Source organism: Centruroides sculpturatus, unplaced genomic scaffold, assembly GCF_000671375.1.
Source record: "Centruroides sculpturatus isolate CEXI.00-Female unplaced genomic scaffold, Cexi_2.0 scaffold591, whole genome shotgun sequence".
NCBI lineage: Eukaryota > Metazoa > Arthropoda > Arachnida > Scorpiones > Buthidae > Centruroides > Centruroides sculpturatus.
This window is the reverse complement of record NW_019384920.1, coordinates 14,968-30,535: the sequence shown is the minus strand read 5'-3', so window position 1 is coordinate 30,535 and position 15,568 is coordinate 14,968. Positions and strand designations below refer to the sequence as shown.

The 15,568-nt window shown below is 28.1% G+C and overlaps 1 protein-coding gene across 1 annotated transcript; it reads right to left on the bottom strand.

The window, feature by feature from the left end:
* Positions 1 to 5,015: 5,015 nt before the first annotated feature.
* Positions 5,016 to 13,928, bottom strand: LOC111631843. Its single transcript, XM_023376168.1, has 4 exons — positions 13,286 to 13,928; positions 12,529 to 12,675; positions 8,243 to 8,520; positions 5,016 to 5,059 (listed from the first exon to the last, which is right to left on the bottom strand). The coding sequence occupies exons 1-4, from the start codon at positions 13,381 to 13,383 to the stop codon at positions 5,016 to 5,018; spliced, it is 567 nt and encodes a 188-aa protein (XP_023231936.1). The 5' UTR covers positions 13,384 to 13,928.
* Between the last annotated feature and the right edge of the window lie 1,640 nt (positions 13,929 to 15,568).

Below are 15,568 nucleotides of genomic sequence, written 5' to 3'. Positions count from 1 at the left end.
CCTTTGAAATTTTGACACAAAGAATGCACATGTTTTTAAATAATATACATGTCGAAATTCCCCCCACTGGGGGAGATGGACAGGATTAAGGCTTACCGTGAAGAACTCTGCTTCTATTTATACTATTTTAGATGCGGTTTTTTGCGTTTTAATAGGGTATGTCAAGAGAATGTACACTAAGAAGGGATTTTTCAAAAAATTCCCCCTCCCACAGGGGAAGTGTTATACATTTATAATAGATACATTTTGAGCCACAACAACGTGTGGTGGGGTCAGCTAGTAAATGTATAAATGTATTATAACTTATAACAAAATCTATAAACTATGAGAGAAATAATTATTTTCTCATACTAAGTAATTCTTAATAGTTAAAATTTAAGAGCACTGTCTATCAATGTTAATAAACTTTAATAAGTAGAACACAAATGCAATGAACAATTATTTATTGTGAATTGTCACAATGCTAGGCTGCAATTTTTAATCATATTTTTAATTTATTTAATTTAAAATATATGCTCTCTACCTCAAATTACCAATAGTAGTGGCTTGCTCTTGTACATCATACTTTTCCTTTCAAATTAGAGTTGTGCTGATCATCTATCTAACACCTATCAGGGAAATGTTTGAACTGAAATAACATGACTTCTGATTTTCATCATAAGTTTGTATATAGTTAATCGGGGCCTCATACTCCTAAGATTTCTATATCTGGTCTCATCTTTCATCTATCTAACTCTATTCTTGAGATTAGGGGAAGACAAACAGATGGATGACAGTAGGTATTTTATAGGTCTATAATTTTTTCAAATTGCAGCCTAAAAAATATAAAAATTATACATGTACTTTTGACATTTGTTGAATGTTTTCTTCAGGTAAAAAGAAAATGAATTTGTAATAAATTTTTAAAAATATTTTTTGTATTTGTGTTCTACTTATTAAAGTTTATTAATGATGATAGACAGTGTTCTTAAATTTATCTGATCTATAAAATCTATATAAAGTCTCATGCTACATTTAATTATTAGTGATTTAATAACTAATGTTAAAAACAAGAAATTTTTAAAGTGTCAATTGGTCAAAGTTCCAAACTTCTGATCAAGAACATTGACCATACTCTCACTACGCATTTCATTAATATTCAATTAAGGAAAATACAATTTTTAAACTTTAATATGTTTTATATTTTCTTTTTTTAACATATTAAAAGAAATATCTTTGAAATTAATATGCATTGTTTTATATTGTATCATTTTTACATTTATAAGTTAATAAGTAGTACTGTCAAACAAAATTTCTAGATTACTTTTGGATACTATTAATAAATAAATGTCAAGTAATTTGGCCTAAAGATAGGCATTGAGCACTATGTCTTGATAAATTTAATTATGAAATACTATAAAAATACAGTAGAGCGTCGATTTTCCGAAAGTCAATCATCCGAAAGAATTCCAGTCGGCAAATTTAAATTTTCGCCAGTGCTGTGGCNAACTAATAAAGCTAACTTATTTTTTCTCAGTATAAAGTTACATCACAAATAAATTTTATTATAAGCTAATAAATAATGTACATCTTAATTTTAAAAATTAAAATTTATTGAAAACATTAATATTTCTGAAATTACTTGGTTTCAGTTTCAGACAGAATTCAAAATGAACAATTTGAAAGGAAGTAAAAACAAGTGAGAACAAACTTTAAAAAATAAAAAGGCCAAAATTAACTTCAAAGAAGTTTTTCTTTGAAGTTAATTTTGAATTCTCTCTGAAGTTGAAGTCAAGGAAATCCAAAAAGAATTTTTGATTTCCAAACTTACTCCTAGAAATAACAGCTTATTTTATTAAACAAACTTGTAAAATGGCAAAACTTTGAGTTATAATTTTAATTTTAGAGATTATATTTTATTTCATAATATTCATTCAATTTTTATTAAAATAGTCATTGCAACAATAACTTACTCTGTATTTGTATTTGTTTCTATATCTTCCAAACTACTTTCTGGACATGCTAATTTATTTATCTGAGGTGATGTATAATCTGGAAGATGTGTTTGATTAATTGATGACTTGGACATGTCAATTGCCTCTGTGATATGTCTTAACCATCTAAAGAAATACAAAAATTTATTTGAAAGTAAATTTTTTAAGAATAAGTAAAAATTTTTTACTGTTAAAATTATAAAATTAATTTTTAAATAAATAATACAATGATACTTGAGTAAGATATTTTATAACAATTATAACCGAAGCATTTTTACTGAAAATTTGCCACAAATTAATTAAAAATACAAATATAGCAATTACAATTTAATATAATTACAATTAATAATACTAAATTGTGATGAGTTACATTCATATTATGAATGTAACTCATATATGAATGTAACTATGTTATCATATTATGAATGTAACTATGTTACATTCATATTATGAATGTAACTCATCACAAATGTAATGATATCAAATATAATTTAATGATCTTCCTAAATTATTATTCAGTTAACAACAGATAATTAAGCAGATTAAAATATTTTAAAATATCTAAGATTAATTTTATAGAACTAAACAGAATAAAATTTGTTTTTATTATAATTTTTAAAATAAATTATACCTTATTACAAAATTACAAACTTTGACAAAATATGGAACATTATACAACTTTTTTACAGAATGTATATATAAACATTAAGAAACTTTTAAAAAATGTTTTACTTACATCCTTCTTTCACTTACAGAAGCAGCAGCAAATTCATAAATTGCATGCTGATCAGAAGTCGAAACAAGAAAGAATGCTCTCTTGTCTAAAGAATACATACAAAATTATACACAATTAATATATTAAAAAATTAATAATAATAAATTTTATAAAAGAAAATTTTTTAAATAGTCAAAAGATTATATTAAATAGGGATTTAATGAATTTGTTGTTTTCCAAATCATTTGGAACTTTTTCAAAAAAATATAAAAATTAAACAAGACTGATATATTTACTGAAAATAGAGTACAACATGGTCAAATGAAATAAAAATTATTTGTTTGCTCCAGAACTCAAGAAGGACAATCAGAGACTGCGAGTTGCCGAAGGATAAAAGAGAAAAAGACTACGGACAGAAAACCTTGAGAAAAGACGATGAAGTAAAGAAAAAATAGACAAAAGGTCTACGATAAGAAAAGGGTCACAAATAAGAGGGAGATCCAAAGTTGTGTCCTACCCAAGAGCACGTCGCTACGAAAACCCCAGGTATTTCTATTCTTTTCCTTATCCTTCCCTATTTCTTCTACATTTCCATTTTCCTTAATTTTAAGATAGTTAAAAGAATTGTGTTTGTTGATTAAGTTATGATATCATTTAATATATTGTGCTCTATTTTCAGTAAAATATATCAACTTGTTTAATTTTTACATTTTTAACTTTATAACTTTAGTTATAAAGATATCACATTACTTTTATGAAGACCCATTAAAAAAAAATACAACAACAATTTTCATTGATATTCTGTTTGTTTTTATTGGAATGATCAAACCAATAGATACTATTAAAACATTTTATTAGTACATATGATATTGGTATATGAAAACTAGTATAATTTCATAACTAATTTTTATTAGATAACAAATATATTTATATATTTGTGGATTGGCTAAATAAAAGTGGAGTTACTACGATAAAAAAGATAAACATTATTCAATAGAAAAATACTCAACCAGACAATCACCTTAAACAATCAAGCTATAAATCCACTATTATTAATGATTAGATACTAAGTAATTTGGTACTAGAGGTACGTTAGGCACCATCTCTTACCTAAATTATAGTTTTTTAAAATTAATTATAATCTATACTGCTATTTAAAGAGACAACATATTTTTCATTTGTTCCAACTAACTGCAAAAACTACTGAACCAATCATTACCAAATTTTAACTGTAGCATCTTTATGATTTATGGAATGTTTACCACTAATCAAACCTACAGTTTTATTAATTAAATAAAACCAATAAATTTCTTGTCTGTCTATTTGTCTCTCTCTTCACTAGATGGTGACACATGAATTAGTACTTCCTGTCAAGGCATTTATCTATAAGAAAAGTGTATTATTGAAGTTTACTACTATATTTGACGAACTGACATTAAATTATAATTAGTTAATTAGCAAAATCTTCAAGACATTAAAAATGTGACGTCATCATGCTAGATGGCAGTATGTGTACAGTACATACATATGGTGGGTTTTGGAATTGTTACATATTGTGTTCGTGATGTGCATGAATTTAATTTATTTGTGTGAGTGAAGGTTATGCCTACTCAAAAACAACAAATCCTTGGCACAAAAAACTCTGAAGTGCTTTCATTTATGACTCTCTTAGACTGTTCGTCAGCAGCTAATATTGGGTCTATAGATAAAGTATGTGGGTATTGCAGTGCTCTGAATGGAAGAATGAATCACAGGGGATTTGCTGCTCTTCTGGCAAAGTTAAACTGAATGTTGTACTTGTCCCGAACTTTTTCTATCACTATTAAATGGGACTCATCCTAACACTAAACATTTTTTAAAGCACAATAGGGCCTTCCAAATGACAAGTTTTGGTGCCACTGAAATACTTAAAAGAAATTTCATGTCAACATTGAAAATTGTTATATATCAGGACAGATATATCAATTAATTAATCAATAGCATACCATTAATCCTGACAAACTACCCATTCGAATATAAATGCCTACAATTTCCAGTTGGTCTATGCTTTGCTATGACCTTAACCAGTCTCAAGGCCAAAACCAAGAGTTGTGGGACTTGACCTGGGATGCAGTTGCTTTTCACATGACCAACTCTATGTTGCATACTCACGTGTTAGTAGCTGCAAATCTGTTCATTTGTGCTCCTAATGTTAAAGCACGAAATGTTGTATATTGGAGGTTATTCAATAAGTTTATCTAGAAAATATTCCACACCTTTAATAAGAATATAATGAATCTGTAACACAATTCTCTGCAGATATACTCTTTAGGTAAATAAATATAATTTCACAAATAAATACCAATTTGTTGTTCTTTTCGTCTCAGTTGTTCTGAAAAATTCATTCAAACGTATTTATAAATAAATGGTTTATTTAAAGAACATATAAAAATATTTTTTATTTTTCTGAACGTATACAACAAAATATTTAATGTGTAATTTGCTTTTGTGTATGCACATTTATAATAAATAACTGTAAAATTTTAATGACTTAATTTAAGTTCATACTAATTTTTAAATAAAAAAATAAATTTATATAGGAATGGCACATATTTTAGAGCCTATGGGCAACACTTTAAAATTTTTTAAATATTGTAATTTCTTATGGAATGGAAATATTTCATATGATTAAAATGACTTACATAGCATAATGAAAAAAATATGAAGAAGGATCAAATAAAATGAATTTATTGTTTATGCCTCAGCCAATTATATCAATTTTCTGTGTACCATTCTGTGTTATGATGTGTGTTGTTGCTTGTGTAGTTCCATTGCCAATGTCAATGTAGATGATTGTATTTCAAAAGTGGCTTCAAACAGTTTTGCTGCAGAGCCATACACAAAAGAGACGACATGGTCTGTCATAAAAGTTTTTTAATGTTGAAGGTATCATACCAGTTAACATTCATAGGATAATGTCTGCAGCTGTTGGTTGTGCATGTTTAAGTAGGAGTCAAATGGATGAGCCATCATATAAATTCAATAATGGCATCAAAATAAAAGTGATGCTTCACAGACAAGACAAGCTAATGTTGTCACAGAGAAATTGACAAGTATGATATAGCTAATCATAAGGAAAAACAGGCACATAACATTGTAAGATTTGCTTTCTGAGTTGAATATGAATTATAGTTAAATGCCCATTATTATAAATAAGCATTCCAGATTCCATAAGTGTCATGCATGGGGGTTTTGAAACCTACCTAAAATAAAGCACTAATATATAGCAATTTGCCAGAAATGATGGAGTTACTACGATAAAAAAGATAAACATTATTCAATAGAAAAATACTCAACCAGACAATCACCTTAAACAATCAAGCTATAAATCCACTATTATTAATGATTAGATACTAAGTAATTTGGTACTAGAGGTACGTTAGGCACCATCTCTTACCTAAATTATAGTTTTTTAAAATTAATTATAATCTATACTGCTATTTAAAGAGACAACATATTTTTCATTTGTTCCAACTAACTGCAAAAACTACTGAACCAATCATTACCAAATTTTAACTGTAGCATCTTTATGATTTATGGAATGTTTACCACTAATCAAACCTACAGTTTTATTAATTAAATAAAACCAATAAATTTCTTGTCTGTCTATTTGTCTCTCTCTTCACTAGATGGTGACACATGAATTAGTACTTCCTGTCAAGGCATTTATCTATAAGAAAAGTGTATTATTGAAGTTTACTACTATATTTGACGAACTGACATTAAATTATAATTAGTTAATTAGCAAAATCTTCAAGACATTAAAAATGTGACGTCATCATGCTAGATGGCAGTATGTGTACAGTACATACATATGGTGGGTTTTGGAATTGTTACATATTGTGTTCGTGATGTGCATGAATTTAATTTATTTGTGTGAGTGAAGGTTATGCCTACTCAAAAACAACAAATCCTTGGCACAAAAAACTCTGAAGTGCTTTCATTTATGACTCTCTTAGACTGTTCGTCAGCAGCTAATATTGGGTCTATAGATAAAGTATGTGGGTATTGCAGTGCTCTGAATGGAAGAATGAATCACAGGGGATTTGCTGCTCTTCTGGCAAAGTTAAACTGAATGTTGTACTTGTCCCGAACTTTTTCTATCACTATTAAATGGGACTCATCCTAACACTAAACATTTTTTAAAGCACAATAGGGCCTTCCAAATGACAAGTTTTGGTGCCACTGAAATACTTAAAAGAAATTTCATGTCAACATTGAAAATTGTTATATATCAGGACAGATATATCAATTAATTAATCAATAGCATACCATTAATCCTGACAAACTACCCATTCGAATATAAATGCCTACAATTTCCAGTTGGTCTATGCTTTGCTATGACCTTAACCAGTCTCAAGGCCAAAACCAAGAGTTGTGGGACTTGACCTGGGATGCAGTTGCTTTTCACATGACCAACTCTATGTTGCATACTCACGTGTTAGTAGCTGCAAATCTGTTCATTTGTGCTCCTAATGTTAAAGCACGAAATGTTGTATATTGGAGGTTATTCAATAAGTTTATCTAGAAAATATTCCACACCTTTAATAAGAATATAATGAATCTGTAACACAATTCTCTGCAGATATACTCTTTAGGTAAATAAATATAATTTCACAAATAAATACCTCCTATCAACAATGGGTAACACAGCTAATTTTTAATAATTTATTAAATAATTTAGAACCATCTACAAACTTAGGTTGTGAAGTTTAAATAAATTCTTAAAAGTAGTGCAAGTTTTATCTGCAATCTTTCTACAAATTGTGTTTTTATTTCTTGGCCTTTGCCTTCCAAAATCAGCCATTCCTAGCTATCAGGTCAACTTCATCTTTATTCTAAGGTTGGCAAGTATGTATTATCAAAGAAAACCAGCAAGAAATAGCAGAATTTGTCTCTCCAAGTCAAAAACATTTCAAGCACAAAAACCCTTAGAAAACAGCATTGTCTTCTGAGATAATAATGAAGCAATTTTGGCTTATAATTGTTTTGAATTAACAGTAAGTTCCAAGAGTAGATTTAAGGGAGTGTGCAAGGCACAATTTTACTCCCTTGTGGAGATTTTTCCCAAGTAAAGCCAGGAACCTCAACTCAGTAAAAAATTTCATTCCATAAGGCATGTTGTTTCCTTTCTGCACCAACTCTAAAAATTTCTGGATTTGTTACTGCTAACACCTAATACATCATAGAATAACAATTCTGCATCTCTGAAACTTGCCATTGTAAGAAAAAGAGATCTGTAGGCACAAGAATTTTTGTTCCAATACTTGTCTTCACAAAGTAAAGATAACCACTACAACAATTGCCAATCAGACTGAAAGATTCAGCAAAACACAATCAACTAAGTTTTTCTCATGGGATTGAATGGTGGATAAAGTGTTATGGACATAGGAAACTATGTTAAAAAATATAAATGTTCTGTGCTTTTGTTTTTGTCAAATGTATAATAAAATTATTTTTCTGGGCTTTATTTGATCCTGCTTTACACGAAAATTGAATAACAATTTTATTTTACCAATAGGTGTTAAAACTGGTTCAGCAGTTTGATATGCAGCTCCTTGCCTCACAATTACTTCACTAGGTGCTATTAATTCTGGACCATCTGCAATTTTTAAAATTTCTACCCGCTGTAAACGTCTTTGTTTTTTTGGTTCACCATTTTCTGATGGAGGAGGTACTTTGGGAATTGTTTCTTCTTTTTTCTCTGGTCCTAATAGTTTTGTTTCTTCTGATTCTTTGGAATTATTTTCATTAGTATTCTTTTCTAATGTTTTATCATATGGTGAAGGTAACCTGAAAGAAAAAAATATAAAGCTAATATTTAGAATTAGAGATGTCCCAATACCACAAAAGTATCAATACCAGTATCGGTATCATGAGTAGGTTTAAAGCATCAGTAACAGTATCAGCATTGGGTATTGATGTTGATGCTGTTCTCTCGATAGGTGCAATGAACATAGTTTTAAGTAATAATTTTATTTCCTGTTACTTTTGAGGATTATTTTTTTTCTACAAAAAAATAATCCCGGAATCCTTCAAATCCATTTATATCCTCAATCCTTCAAATCTATTAGACAGAGAAAAAATTGAAATAAACAGGCCATTTTCATAAAGTCACTCAAAATATTCAAAAATAAACAGCTTTTGGTTAATGTATTCCACAAATGCATATATAGGTACCTAAATCTAGCTAACAAATTCCTTTGGGCAAATTACTTGTAATGGAAAGTTAATCATCTATATTACATTTCTTTGATCATTTTTTTAAAATGTCATTAAAATTTAATTTTATAAAAATGTATTTGTACCAATACATTTTTATAAATATGTATGTTTTATAGTAAAAATAAAAATATTAATGCAAACATTTTTAAAATCTCATTAATGTTTATTGCAAAAGAAAAAGTACATGCAAGATTTGCTGCCATCAACATACGACATAAGAGAACTGATAAAAAAATTAACGTAAACATATTAACTTAATGTAAGTAAATGATTTTTTCCAGCTTGATGACCAATGGAAAATGGTTAATGCATTTTGCTCATGCAGGCAGGACTTCTTGGTAGTTGCAAACATGCAGCATGTCTTACTTTTTTATCAGTAGAGAAGAAAAAATAGAACCAAGAACAAGCTTACCACAAGCTTTGAATAAACCAGCAACTTTAGAAATGAATACAAACAAGCAAGAAGGCTTAGCCACAATTTTTGAACAAGAAAAAGATAGAAAAACAAACCAACACATATATCCAGCTGATCCAAATACACTATACTGATGGAAAACTCTTTAGATAATATCTAATCATATGTGTATTGCCCAGCAATGCCATGGCTATGCTGTACTCCAGATGGCATTATCAGAGACGGTGACAGACATTATTGTTTATTGGAAATAAAATATTCATTCAACCTTAGGAAACCTTTTATTATTAATAAAGATGGACAAATGAAAGTACAGCATTAATCCATGCGTTTCTTCTAACTGCATCTTTTTCATTTGGAAAAAATAAAAACAAACTACTCCTATGGTATTACTGTAAAACTTATTACATGCTACAAATATTTCATTTCTTTATTCCAGAAGAAAATTCACCAATTTTGCCATATTAGCTCAGTCATAACTCTGTTGTTTGTAGCTACAAAGTTCACTATTTTACCACAAGAGGTCTCCATCAGTAGCACAAAATTATAGGCAGGGAGCCTATAACATGAACACCATTTGCCAAAAACCAATCCAAAGTTGATTTTGCAATGTGATGGGGTTCATTAGATTGTTGAAACTGGAAAAATTTCCCTCTGCAAATGGCACTAGATGCATATCTCATATGTAGTAATTGCTGATATTCTAAAGCAGGGGTCCCCAAATTTTTCAAGAAGAGAACTCCCATTACTAATTCTGCATACAACAAAGGCCTTCTTTGTGGCTCTTATTTAGAGGAAGAATTTGTTTCATATTCTTTTTCTGTAGATGATTAGACAACTCTGTATACTGTTGATTTTGACACATTTATGGCTAGATGAGTTGCAATTTGTACCAGACTTATTGCAGAATTTCAAGTTTTCTGAAAATTAGTATTTTTGACAGGAATTCAGTGCAGGGCATCTTCCAGATGGAATTTTCTTCCATATTCTCCACTAAAATTGATGTAATTTGCCACAAAATGACAAATTTTCCTCTTTCTATAAAAAACCCTTCAATTTATCATGTATTCCAGGACTATATTTTGTAGAAATTCACTCCCTATCTAGTACTGTTTTGTATTTTATAATATACTGTTTGCTATTGTGATGTTCGTAATGAGAGGTACTTAATTCTGTGAGCAAAATTCTACAACAAAAAAGTTAATACTATTTACAGCACAAAGTATTTTAATGCTCTCCAAACGGGTTCTTTACATTGGATCCCAACTTTACAACTTTATGAATTTTATATACATAGGGGCATGTGTGAATTAACTATTTGTCCTCCAAATAGTTAATTCACACACGTGTGACAGTCAGACGCTGGTCATATTAACTTATACTAACTTAAACTTATAACTATCTTAAAATTAAGGAAAATGGAAACGTAGAAGAAATAGGGAAAGATAAGGAAAAGAATAGAAACCTGGGTTTTTGTAACAATGTGCTCTTGGGTAGGACACAACTTTGGATCTCCCTCTTATTTGTGACCCTTTCTTGTCGTAGACTTTTGTCTATTTTTTCTTTACTTCGTTGTCTTTTCTCAAGGTTTTCTGTCCATAGTCTTTTCTCTTTCATCCCTCGGCAACTTGCAGTCTCCGATCGTCCTTGTTAAGTTCTGGAGCACTGCCTTTTTCCTGCCTACCTTTTCCAGATTCTCACCCAGACTGACTCTTTTTCTGTTTGTTTGGCCTAAGGGCTCCATTCCCTCTTTTGTTCTTATTTTTGTGGAAAAGACAATCCTACCCAAGGGCAAAAGGGTTAGACAAGAAAGTTCTAGAAGGAATTCATAACAAAGACACAGGAAGGAAGGCTAGGATTAATTCAAAATAAAATATACAAAATATATTAATATATCATGGCTGACAGCCACACTATATTGTATATTAATTGCAATTTAAATCCTGAAGCAGAGATGCCTCTATCATTTTGGAACAAGTATATCCTATATGACATTGTTAAAAGTCATTTATATTTTTATTTTATTACTGTTTTATGATAAAAGTATTATTATTCTTATTATTATACAATATTATAATAATCAATAATGAATTTCCTTCAATTGCTTTCTAATGTTCTTTGCAAAAGAATAGAAAGAGAAAAAAATATATGTTTTTATAGCAAAATTACAGGAAATCAGGGCCAGTTAGATCAATTGGGCCAAAGGGTGATTGATTACATGTTAATTATGAAGTGTTATATTTATTGAGTAGTGACATTAAAATGCTTTGTGTCTTCATGGGAATCAGTTTCACAATGCATTTCTTATTCCTTTATTACTATAAGATCGTTATTTCACAGTGGCTCTATTATTTCAGAAGAGACTATATTTGTAAAAACTCATGTTTATTGGTTGTGCAGTTGTTTTAAACCCATAGAGTTTACATGGAAAACTATGACTTCAAGTATCTCAGTCCATACGTCAAATTTCAAAATTCCAACTTTTTGTCACAACATTGGCCTTGTCAATTTGTACATATTGGTAAAAAATCATGTTTATTGGTCATGCAGTTGCTTTGGACTTCAATGACAGAAAACACTTAAACTTATGAAGAGCTCTGCTTATGCTTTGCTCAATGATATCATTTATCTGGCAGAAACAATTAGAATGCTTGTTTCAGAATGCTAAAGTAAAGATTCAATAAATAATGATAAAAACTAATAAAGCTAACTTATTTTTTCTCAGTATAAAGTTACATCACAAATAAATTTTATTATAAGCTAATAAATAATGTACATCTTAATTTTAAAAATTAAAATTTATTGAAAACATTAATATTTCTGAAATTACTTGGTTTCAGTTTCAGACAGAATTCAAAATGAACAATTTGAAAGGAAGTAAAAACAAGTGAGAACAAACTTTAAAAAATAAAAAGGCCAAAATTAACTTCAAAGAAGTTTTTCTTTGAAGTTAATTTTGAATTCTCTCTGAAGTTGAAGTCAAGGAAATCCAAAAAGAATTTTTGATTTCCAAACTTACTCCTAGAAATAACAGCTTATTTTATTAAACAAACTTGTAAAATGGCAAAACTTTGAGTTATAATTTTAATTTTAGAGATTATATTTTATTTCATAATATTCATTCAATTTTTATTAAAATAGTCATTGCAACAATAACTTACTCTGTATTTGTATTTGTTTCTATATCTTCCAAACTACTTTCTGGACATGCTAATTTATTTATCTGAGGTGATGTATAATCTGGAAGATGTGTTTGATTAATTGATGACTTGGACATGTCAATTGCCTCTGTGATATGTCTTAACCATCTAAAGAAATACAAAAATTTATTTGAAAGTAAATTTTTTAAGAATAAGTAAAAATTTTTTACTGTTAAAATTATAAAATTAATTTTTAAATAAATAATACAATGATACTTGAGTAAGATATTTTATAACAATTATAACCGAAGCATTTTTACTGAAAATTTGCCACAAATTAATTAAAAATACAAATATAGCAATTACAATTTAATATAATTACAATTAATAATACTAAATTGTGATGAGTTACATTCATATTATGAATGTAACTCATATATGAATGTAACTATGTTATCATATTATGAATGTAACTATGTTACATTCATATTATGAATGTAACTCATCACAAATGTAATGATATCAAATATAATTTAATGATCTTCCTAAATTATTATTCAGTTAACAACAGATAATTAAGCAGATTAAAATATTTTAAAATATCTAAGATTAATTTTATAGAACTAAACAGAATAAAATTTGTTTTTATTATAATTTTTAAAATAAATTATACCTTATTACAAAATTACAAACTTTGACAAAATATGGAACATTATACAACTTTTTTACAGAATGTATATATAAACATTAAGAAACTTTTAAAAAATGTTTTACTTACATCCTTCTTTCACTTACAGAAGCAGCAGCAAATTCATAAATTGCATGCTGATCAGAAGTCGAAACAAGAAAGAATGCTCTCTTGTCTAAAGAATACATACAAAATTATACACAATTAATATATTAAAAAATTAATAATAATAAATTTTATAAAAGAAAATTTTTTAAATAGTCAAAAGATTATATTAAATAGGGATTTAATGAATTTGTTGTTTTCCAAATCATTTGGAACTTTTTCAAAAAAATATAAAAATTAAACAAGACTGATATATTTACTGAAAATAGAGTACAACATGGTCAAATGAAATAAAAATTATTTGTTTGCTCCAGAACTCAAGAAGGACAATCAGAGACTGCGAGTTGCCGAAGGATAAAAGAGAAAAAGACTACGGACAGAAAACCTTGAGAAAAGACGATGAAGTAAAGAAAAAATAGACAAAAGGTCTACGATAAGAAAAGGGTCACAAATAAGAGGGAGATCCAAAGTTGTGTCCTACCCAAGAGCACGTCGCTACGAAAACCCCAGGTATTTCTATTCTTTTCCTTATCCTTCCCTATTTCTTCTACATTTCCATTTTCCTTAATTTTAAGATAGTTAAAAGAATTGTGTTTGTTGATTAAGTTATGATATCATTTAATATATTGTGCTCTATTTTCAGTAAAATATATCAACTTGTTTAATTTTTACATTTTTAACTTTATAACTTTAGTTATAAAGATATCACATTACTTTTATGAAGACCCATTAAAAAAAAATACAACAACAATTTTCATTGATATTCTGTTTGTTTTTATTGGAATGATCAAACCAATAGATACTATTAAAACATTTTATTAGTACATATGATATTGGTATATGAAAACTAGTATAATTTCATAACTAATTTTTATTAGATAACAAATATATTTATATATTTGTGGATTGGCTAAATAAAAGTAGAACTTTTAATATGACATTGTATATTGATAGCCTAGAATGAAAACCTTGTATATCATGAAAGTTTACTCCTTAAAATCAGAAAACAGACATGCTTTACACTGAAAAATTGTTAAAGCCAATCTGTTTAAACCATCAAACATTTTAATTGTCTAAACCCAGAATTTTTTATTGTTTTTTTTCACTTATTTTGAAATGTTGCAAATTTTGAATTACAAGTTTTTCACTGTAAACCATCATTGATGGTTTACAGTGAAAAGTTGATGGTTTTTATGTTTGTTGTAAGAAGTTATTAGATTTGAACTTATGGTGTGTTATGTTTCAAGGTTCCCATTCTAAAACTTCATGTTCATATAAATAAAACTTAATTTAAAGCAGTATCCTCAGATTGATGTCATAATTTGTCCTCTTGACAAAATTATAGTCAACTACCATAGTTGGAAAATCATTTTTAAAATAGATTAGAACCATATTTATATATTATAACTTCAAATACTTTGCTTTCATGTAAATGATGTTTTTTAAAGATTTTCATATTTAAATTTAAAGCAATTACATTTTCTTATTGAATTTAGATACTAATTTTAACAGCAAAATTTCTGAGCATATTTGATTATATATATAATCCCCTTGTATCTGATTGAAACCCTTCTAGCATTGTGGCATACATCATCAATCAACCATAACTTACTTGCAACTCAATCATCAATACTAAATATTTTAGAAGACAGGAAATCCACATACATTTTGCAAATTGATATTTCACAAGTTTTGGATTCAATTATTTCTTCTCTTCTTTTGGGTATTTATACTTATCATTTTGATGTACCTTCTTCAATTATCTTATGGCAATTATCTTATGGTTAAGTTCAAAGACTTTTCTTTGGGAGATTTTACTTTAGTATGAGATATTTCATAGAGATTTATATTAAATAGTTATTTATATATATTTTGTTGCTTTTCTTGATTTCATTATGCCTTGTTTAAACTGTAATATTTTCACTTACATTGATAATTTAAAACTCCTAAATTCTGACCCATCTGTTTTACAGCAAGACTTCAAAATTTTAGTTTGGTTGCTAGAATTGTTCAATCAAATCAATCTGTTAAAACTGTTGCAATGTATTTTTCTTTTCTTCAAAGCCTGTTTCTTCAATTTCTTTTTATAAATCAATACATCATCAACTACATACAGACAATGTTTTAGCTATTATCTTAGATGAACAATATGGACTGAGGATGATGGTTAAGTGGATGAAGAACTCATATTTAAATATTATTACATTTCCAAAAGTTCTTGCAATCTGTAAAGGCATTTTATTGTTCCATTGTCTCCTAATCTCTTCA